The 10,010-nt window shown below is 48.8% G+C and overlaps 1 protein-coding gene across 1 annotated transcript in view; it reads right to left on the bottom strand.

Moving 5' to 3' along the window:
• Positions 1 to 2,678: 2,678 nt before the first annotated feature.
• The window catches only part of LOC119111575 (growth hormone secretagogue receptor type 1), a 66,251-nt gene continuing 58,919 nt past the window's right edge, over positions 2,679 to 10,010 (bottom strand). Inside the window, exon 3 of the mRNA XM_037235385.1 lies at positions 2,679 to 3,664. Within this exon, the coding sequence (XP_037091280.1) occupies positions 2,845 to 3,664 (820 nt within the window). The 3' untranslated portion in view covers positions 2,679 to 2,844. The remainder of the gene's footprint in view (positions 3,665 to 10,010) is intronic.

Raw genomic sequence — 10,010 nt, 5'->3', positions numbered from 1 at the left:
CTTATCATGGGCAAGAAACGCGTTGTGCTCCTGGTACTTCAGCATTGTGGGTCTAGATCTCTCATACATGAGCTCTGGCGATGTAATCATTGTTTATTTTATGACGTCGTTTACCAGTACCTCCTGGTTTGCTGAATGTCGTATATCATCAGCATACGAATTCCAAACTTGCATTGTCAATTCTTGGACTGTTGCGCTGCATAAAGTGTTGCTAAGAGTGTTTTCAACTCAGGTGCTGTCCATCGCCAGGGCTGAGCGTTCCTCACCCTGGGATGCGACAACGCTCTCGACATTCTGTTATGGATGGAGATAACGCCAGAGCCTCATCCTGCGGCGGCACATCTGCGCCAACCAGGTACAAACGACATGCTATCAATTTGCTCAAAAAGTGCTTCGAGCCATTCATGAACACGTTTGACGCCTTTACTGCGCAGTGTTATGTCGGCTGCGCGCTGCCCAAAACCACTTCATGGATGTGTGCCAAGTAGATGTGTACCAAGACAGAGGACATGCCACGTCCTTATGCTGTGATCCGCGTCGGGCAAGGATCACCCTACCAGACGCTACTGAGTCTCGACTGGTGTTGTTTCGCGCAGCAAACCAGCTGTCCCCTTAAATCATCACTATCGCTGCATACCAGCAAACGAGATGTGACGGCGTTCGTATGAAGATGCCAGGCTGAAGGTGCATGTGGCCTCCATCAGCCAGCTACAGAACAGAGCCATGTTTTGCCGCGCCACCCAGGTCGCATGATTGACAGGGCCGTCGATGACATCGGTGACAGGTAACTGGTTTGGCCGTCGCCACTTTTTCCTGTCAGGGATTCACATGGAACAGCGTGCCCACGTGATACGAATCTACATTCCTTATGACTACCATGCGCAGGAACATTAACAAAGCTGCGAGCGAACGTACGACAAACAACAATAGGGCGAGCAACGAAGTGCCATTAACATTATCATGAGCAAGAAGTTATACAGATGTTGACCTACGACATAGTCACGATGAACGCCTCAAAGGACACCTTCATAAAGATGACACGCTTTGACCTCTCACATCAGAATGGGGCAAGGGGTGCGGGCGTGCTGTGGTTTGTTGTGTGTAGATATAATGGAATGTATATATATATATATATATATATATATATATATACACTTTTTCATCCATGTCAGATAACATCAGCTGTTTTCTCAACAATACACATCGCCTGCGAACCGGGCTAATATCTATGTACGGGTACGCGACACATGTTATGATGCCCACGCAGTGCACAACTAGGAACCATAGACACAAGATGGACGATGCTCGGCCAACTTCGCTAGTGATAAGACTACATACACGTGATGGTGACACAGTGACGTGTTCATGCCAACGAGGGACAACGAATGAAACGTTTGTAGAAGACCGAGATGATCGAGCACTCCGTAAACGAAATATCCCCTGGAGAGCATCCGACAACCTCAGCAAGGAGTTCCCGTAATGGATGTAAGCCTACAGAGCGAAACCAAAGGATGTCATTAAAATGCGCCGAACAACAGCGCAAAATCCGTACTCAAGCGTGCGTAAAAGATCGCATGAAAAGATTATTTGACATGAGTTGGAATGCCACCAGGTTATTAAGTTTTTCACGCCTGTGTGACACAATGAACTGCCATGGACAACGTTCTTGGAACCCTCAGCCCCATTGCATTTCGAGTAGCCAATTATTATCATTAGTGGCGGTGCTAATTAGAGGTGGTACTCAGGGGCATCACTTTTTAAAATCGGCCGAGGAGCTGAACCAATAAAGTTTACCTATCCTGCTCTCAAATTTTGATTTCTGCTTGGATTTCGGCCACTTTGATTTGCGTATATCATGTCAAAGAAAGCTTTTGTTTAAGGGTTCGCTTTCAAAACTGTGCTGATGCCGAGGAATTACTTCCCATTTGAAGCCGGCAGGACAGTGATAACGGTTATATATGTCGATGATGATGTAGATAGTGATGCCTTTAATCCAAGTGTATTAGCAGTTCAGACACTTAATGAATTTAATTGGTTCAGTATTTTATTTCATTTTTTGCTCATATACATAAGGGACTCAGAACAGCATTGAACAGGCTCTACTCAGCATTGGGAGATGAGGGCAAAAAATTATACAAAACGCTACCCCTGGTGGTACTTATTAATGGTAAGTACGGCGCTCGGGTACCGCTAATGCGGTTACGGGGCGTGCAAGCTACAAGGTGGAGGTCGTCGGGAGAGATCATCAAGACCTGCGAGTTCTACGACCCTGCAGCGGAGTGGCGGCGCTGGAGAGGCGCAGCTGCCGGAGAGACCCGCCGTCACAAGTGCTGCTGTCCACACGAAGTCCGACCTGCTACTGCGGCGACTGCACTGCATGCGGTACACATCACCTGAGACCAGAGGAGCACCAGCGTCCACCAGTGAGAGCCCACCAGAGCAGACCAGGCCTCACCACACCCGGCCCGACCAGGCGCGGGACCACGCGATGACGCCGCCACTGTGCGTCAGACTAGTTACGTCAACCTCCAACAGAGGCTAGTTCTGTGCGCCGAGAGGGTGCTGGAGGCTGCCGTCACCACCCTATTTTTCCGAGATGTGACGCGCTGCGGACGCGCTCTCACCGAGCAAGCTTGGCCGGCGCCAACGCAGCCGTCAGATTCATCCCCAAAGAGACAGAGAGTTCGCGAGACACACCGCGTGCCCGCCTTCTGCGGACTCTCGCAGCTCGCCCGCGGACTCTCGCAACCCGCCCGCGGACTCCCGCAGCCTGTCCATGGACTCCCGCAGCCCGCCAGCGCCGACCCCGCGCTCGAGAGCCGCCGTCGGCCACCGGCCTGCACCTCACACGCAGTCGGCCCGCCCGTTGGTGCCGCCCTCGCGGATGACGTTCGTGGTGCGGTCCAGGCTGTGCACCCGCTCCAGAGGCCACGAGCCGAGCGCGGTGGCCGCCTCGTGCGCGCGCGCGCCCCTGCCCAGCACCGAAGCGCAGCTGCTCTGGCGGCCGTAGCGACTCGCGGCAGGGCCGCCTGGTGAACCAGCCGCCTCGGCTCGCAGCACGCTGTTCAGCCGAGAGCTGGTGGTGGAGGAAGCCGTGTTGAACGTGCTTTGGCGGCTGAGGTGGCGGCCGGCCGGCGGCACGCCCAGCACCTTCAGGAACGCCTCGCGGAACTTGGATGACATCACATTGTACAGGATGGGGTTCATGGAGCAGTTGATGTAGGTCATGATGCGGCAGAAGAAGTTGATGTTGTGGTACAGCTCCCAGCCGAGGCCTAGAATCTGCTCGTCAGGAGAGATGATGATGAAAAGCCGGAACACACAGGACGGCAGCATGCATAAGAAGAAGCAGACAATGACGGCGATCAGCATAAAGACGACCTGCTTGCGTGCGCGGTAGTTGCTGGTTTCTGCGCCGTTGCGCGGGTCGTGACTGCGCGAGATGCGGAAGTTGGACTTCTCTGTGCGCGGCTCTCGTATCAGGTGCAGCGTGATGACCGAGTAGAGCACCAGCAGCACCAGCACCGGCAGGAAGAAGAACGTCACGTCCTTCGAGATGTAGTACAGCTTGTTCAGCGTAGTGTGCGCCATCGTGGTACAGACGGGCACTTTCGTGCTGTCTGTGTAGTCCACCATGTTGTACTGCACTATCCATAAGATCGGACTGCAACGGAAACGCAAACGTCAGACACGGAAAGACATTTCGACGGGACGCCACAGACACAGAACCCGGGACGGGGGACGGGCTACCCATTTATCGTACCAGTGCAATGCTGGCTGCAGTCTTTCGCACAGAGAAGCCGGACAGCTGTTCGACCCAGATGTTTATGACCTTATCATGCAGTCAGCTCAAGTCCGCCTCTGACCAATGACAGCCATCGCGGCTGGTGAAGGGAGATCGTACGTGACGCTTGTCAGGAGTAACATATCACAGCTGATGACGGCCAGTGATATGTGCTGTGGTCACGAACAATATATCGCAGCCGATGACGGGAGGTGATATATGACAGAGGTCACGGGTAGCATTACCAGGGGTGGAAAAGTTTCCGATGTACCGGACGTGATTGGTGAAAAAAATGAGCATTTTTGCGACCTATTTGGTGACAGAATTGCAAAAATGTGAGAAGATCACAACAGACCGTCCCAGTCAGGCCAAACTAAATGTTTGGTATTGGTGTACACTCACAGCGTGAACTTGCGTACAGCATATGTAAAAAAATTGCAGTTTTGCTGTATGACCAAGTAAAGCGACAGATTACTTCTAAATAAATATGTTCCACGCACCGAATTTTCAGGATCCCGTCCGGTCCAGACAGATTGCTTCTAAATACTTGTGCTCCACGCATCGCATTTTCAGGATCCCGTCCAGTCCAGACAGATTGCTTCTAAATACTTGTGCTCCACGCCCCGAATTTTCAGGATCCCGTCCAGTCTAGCCCGGTTAGTCCAAACCCAATCCGTCCATCCGCTTTTTTCGCACATTTCCAACCAATCCGATCCGGTCCTCCTCCAAAAAATATATCAAGTGAATCCGTGTCAATTCGTTCCCGCATTAAGGGCTTTTTGAGATTTTAACAACAAATTTGGTTCACCTGAGTGTCTTGAATTTAATGAATTTGCTGCTTTCCACCGAATACAAAATTGTTTGATGCCTGTCAGGAAAGCAATGTTGCATAAATATGATAACAAACGAGGCTCATCATGTTATAAATCATTTCACAATCATTTTGGCGAATAATTCACAGGCATCACCACAGGGTAGAAACCAAAAGCTTTTCTGGTTTTATTAGGGTAAAGGTATGAGCACATTAACTCACATTTTCAGAGTTCAGGTTATGTGCAACATACCTATACATGTCATTAGGCACTTCCAGCCGCACCCAAATCATAAGCGCAGGACAACACTCATCTAATACTCATTCAATAACTAGAACAGCAACAGACATCGATTTGTAATCTTTTGTGAGGACCATGTCCCACCTCCCCCCCCCCAACGTTGAGATGAGCCCCAATGCTGGCTTGCCCACACTCCCACCAAATACCATTGGCTGGCATATCACAAAAGTGAAGGAAAAAGTTGGCCATCACATAAAGACCATCTTTTTTATCCTCCCTGGAAATGGCGTCGACATGGAGGGCGCATTCAACATGGGACATTAACCCGACTCCGCAAACTCTTTTTTCCTCAAATGAGAGGGAGCTTTTGACATGGGACTGTAAGCCATAATGTATTTGATGATTGTGGTTTGTTTTGCCCCTCAAACGTGACCCCAGACGTTTTTTCTTACTACATACCAAACATGGCATTAACGCCACTGATTCCCCGGTCTCGTGGAGACTTTCACGCCCAAGGACCTTTGATGCTCTACTTATGGTGAGTTGCGACTCTTGCATTGGTTCATTTGAAGATGAGTTCCGATTTGTTTTGCTATGAATTCTGATGAAAAACGATTCGGTTGACATGTTTGGTTTGAGGTAAGGAGGCGTAGCGTCGTTAGGTCGGATTATAGGCCCAGTTCGACTACAATGGAAAACGGAAATTTTGCTGGGACTTATTTTTCTTTAGTCATTTTTTTCTGTGCTGGGCATGATTTATCGCTACCACTCCGACAACACCATCCCATCATTTTAAGCCATGTTCAACGGATCCATTTCGCCTCGGCCCGTTATGCAACTAGCACGAAAGGACCTTTACCGTGCCATGCGGCCGCACGACTGCCGTCCGCTCTGCAACTAGGCTGACACTTTCAAGCCTACGGTCAAATGGTCCTCTGTCAGGCAATATGCGAACACTTAATCTGAAAGGCAAACCTGGGCGAACCTACCTCCTTATGTTTCCCAACATCAGTAAGCGGTCAGTTTAACATCAGCGTTCTACCGAAGCTGGGTTTCCGCCACGACCACTGATTTGTCTTCGCGGCAATATGCGTACTTTTTGCGAGCATTTTACGCATTGCAGCAAATGGGTTCATAGAAAGGCGACGTACTTAAGCCGTTCATTCACTAACTTTTCGTTCAGAGATTTCACCTGTGACCTAGAAAGCAGTCATGCGTAGTTATCCCTCGCCCTAGTTCGCTATTTTCGCGGACTGATGAGGGTACGATGCGACCCCCTGGCGTCTCCACACTTAAAAAGATAAAGCGTAGCACATATAAACATAAAGGGTAGTGTGCTGTGCTGAATACGATCTCGCGATTTGTATTGGCTTTTACGTTTTTAAGTGAACAATATATTCCATTATACCCGGTCAAATATCAAATTTTCCCGACAATGCACTTTCCAGCTTTACAATATTATGTATACAACTTCATGCTTCGTGGTTATTTAAAACCTCAACAGCTGCGACGAGCGGCGGGACTCAGGTCTGCCGCAGTGGCGTGCTGAAGGGGTGGAGGCCGTTCTTGAGATAAACAGGGGGAGGGGGGGGGGGGGAGACAAACCTGCCCTCTAATTAATGGCATGCTACTGTGGAACCCGGTCAACGTTGAGTCAACACCCAGACAATTATCATGGCAAAGTGTGGGTTTATGCTACAAGTGTTTTACGCCTTGCCCTTTTTCTTACGAATTCGTGATGTGTGATCATTAGCCCAGACTCGTAGCTAGAACACGCGATGTGGTGTGCGTAAATATGTCCTTAACTGGAAAGCGGATAAATGATTTGAGCGGTTATGCCATGTGCGCTACCCAAATGCTACTTTTGAAAGTCGCGATCTTGTTCCGCGAGCGTCGTTTAAATCAGAACTGTTGCGAAACCCTGAACAAGTTCGTCACATGACGACATAGTCTCAGCGCCCAAAGTCCGTGATATTCAAACAACCCTACAAACCACGGCCCGTCACGCGTACATGGGTCCGCCATCCATGTAACCCAGGCTTTTTCATAGGCTACCCAGCGCTGGATTTCTGGTTGTTGGGTCTAGATCGGGGAGTACATGTTTTCAACGCGCGGATTTTACAAGTTCAGAAATTCCCAGTCAGGGCAGTGATTACTGGTGAGTGTATCCTGTGATGACACATCGCTCTTACTTTTTCATTTAAGCGAGTCTGTAAAAATCGCAAGCCAAATACAGATAACCTTCAATATGTGTTCTTAGTACGTGTTCAGGTGGGGGGGGGAGGGGGGACTAAATTTGACCCCCCAAAGGTTTCTACATGATGATTTTTCAACCACGTGACGTAACCGCACCAAACTTTGCACAGTTGTAGGCAAATGAATAGCAGATCTTTTGATTTCTGATAAATTAGATTTACCGTGTAAGGTCGATGTTCTATGACAGGTGAAAGTTAGACCATGACTGTCAACGAAGGCAATTTCAATGGAAATGCTTAATCTGATGTGACAACGGAGTGTTAGATCAAGCCATAATCTCTGAGATAGTTTCTTAGGCAATAAAGCCGTTGAACTAAGGATGCCAACAAACAAACTCCATTGACCTAGGATCACCTTTGATGGTAGGACCGTGGTCACAACACTCGGAGAGTTTTTTCTGGGTCCCCTCTTGACTGAAGAGCTTGTTTTATGATATAGTTTTTGGTGATTGTTTCCAATTTATTGATAACGGGACCACAGCTCACATCTCCCATGTACCTCTTTAAGGTTGAAGTAGGTCGCTGACTCAAAGTGCCTTATCAACCATTTGTTTTTGGGAACGTATGGTCCAGCCTACCACTAATACTTATGCAAATTTTTAAAAATCAAAACAATCTCGCAGGTATTTGGTCATTACGGTATTCTAAAGGTCAAATATGGTCGCTTACCTAAAATGAACACCAGTGAACATTTGCTTAAAATAAGTATCTCGGTTCAAGGCCGTTGCGTGAGAACAGGAAGCACTTCGGCCATCAATGTTGAGTTTGATCTTGCTTGACCTTATTTGCCTCAAATGGCATGGCCCATGGATCTCTAATTGACCCCCACCAGCAAAATATTCATCGGACCATGCGGGTACGTGTAAGTAAAAAATGTCTGTATTTTTAGCTATATAATGCAACAGTGGTGCCAAGTGTGATATCACGCGGGCTGACCGCTGGCGGAATGGGGCAGTTGTACAGAGCATCACCATACGGGACGTCAGCCGGAGGTATGTGACAGCTGTGTCGTGTGTGACATTCCACGAAATGATCGCCGGCAATATCTGACAATGATGTCGGTCCGGAATGGTGTCACACTGGATGACAACCGGCGGAACGTGACGGCCGCGTGGCATCTGGCGACCGGCTGGTGTCCCCTGCCCCGTCGTAAACAGCGATATTATGGCCGGCTCCGGCCGTCGGCTTCAACAGATATTGGCCCCCGCGCTCTCCGCCTCGAATCCGATTCTGTTTCATCCGTCGCAGCATTGACCAAATGTTTGAACTTGGGAAGGGTCGTCGTTCAGGGCTGCGAAGCAGCTCGCATTTGCTCGATAAGGGTGTCTACCGTCCAAACTAACACTTTCATTTCCTCATCACAGCGGCAGAAATATTCATGAAATGAATTTTAATTAAGCTTTGTACTGCAATGACAGCAACGCTAATGGAAAGCGCTTGAGTACAATTATGCTGGTCCAAGACGCGGTAAGAACTTTTTTCCAGTTGTGACTGGCATAAGGAACCATTCGTCTTCGACCCAGCGCCCTTTGCTTCTGTCTCCGATTAAATCTCGGCAGTGCGCGATGATACCTGAATCCAACCGACGCAAAACTGATGGCAACGTCGAAGAACAACAAACGAACTACACCACCTTATGCGCTCCGTACTGCGGTTAGAATATTCCATGCCGACACTCGCGGATATTGGGACGATATGTCAGCGTCTTATCATAGTAAATACATCGTTGGTCGATAAACCAATTGTAATAAATCACGCCGGCGTAAAGTATGGCTAATGGTTGTTATTGATGTTGTGGAATGTTGTCAGGTGTTCAATACTATAACACCGTTATGAGTTTTTGTGATTTATTGGGCTACGCCGGGGTGTAAGTGAACAAACGGTTTAAGGTGTTAGACTTGGTATCAAAAGATCTGGGATTCAAATCCCCTACATCAACTTTTACGGACGGCCATCACAGGATAAGCAAAGCAAATGAGTAGTTTCTCATTACAGCTTTGCAGATTATCTTCACATTATGTAGAACACACTAAGGATTTTCAAATATTTAGAACCTTTCCATTTCAGAGCATAGGGATACCGTTAAATTTTCACATCTTGCCGAGTTGTCAAATATTGACGTTCTGACAGCCTCTGATTTATATTAGCATCCACGGGGTCGCCTTAAGATTTCGCAATAATGCCCAGCTCCAAAGTCCTTACATAACCACAAGCTAGATTGCGAACTATTTCTGCTGCATCAAGCGTTTTGTTATCACCACCGTTAAGAGTTATAGGGACACTGCCTGCCGTGAGTGGCATGTTCGTCCGACGACTTGGGGAACAGAATGCTCGGTCAGAGCTGTTTGTGACCATCTGATATCCGTCATTTTGCTCGCGCGCTGCGAATGACGACGTCTCTCTCTCTCTCTCTCTCTCTCTCTCTCTCTCTCTCTCTCTCTCTCTCTCTCTCTCTCTCTCTCTCTCTCTCTCTCTCTCTCTCTCTCTCTCTCTCTCTCTCTCTCTCTCTCTCTCTCTCTCTCTCTCTCTCTCTCTCTCTCTCTCTCTCTCTCTCTCTCTCTCTCTCTCTCTCTCTCTCTCTCTCTCTCTAGCTTTCTCTCTTTTTCTCTCTCGCTCTCGCTCTCTTTCTCTCGCTCTCGCTCTCTTTCTCTCGCTCTCTCTCTCTCTCTCTCTCTCTCTCTCTCTCTCTCTCTCTCTCTCTCTCTCTCTCTCTCTCTCTCTCTCTCTCTCTCTCTCTCTCTCTCTCTCTAGCTTTCTCTCTTTTTCTCTCTCGCTCTCGCTCTCTTTCTCTCGCTCTCTCTCGGTCTCTCTCGCTCTCTCTCTTGCTCTCTCTCTCTCTCGCTCTCGCTCTTGCTCTTGCTCTTGCTCTCGCTCTCTCGCCCTCGCTCTCGCTCTCTCGCTCTCCTCTCCATCCGCCGG

The sequence above is a fragment of the Pollicipes pollicipes genome, unplaced genomic scaffold (genome assembly GCF_011947565.3).
Source record: "Pollicipes pollicipes isolate AB1234 unplaced genomic scaffold, Ppol_2.1 Scaffold_7261;HRSCAF=8764_pilon_pilon_pilon, whole genome shotgun sequence".
In the NCBI taxonomy this organism is placed as follows: Eukaryota; Metazoa; Arthropoda; class Thecostraca; order Pollicipedomorpha; family Pollicipedidae; genus Pollicipes; species Pollicipes pollicipes.
This window is presented reverse-complemented; position numbering and strand designations above follow the sequence as displayed.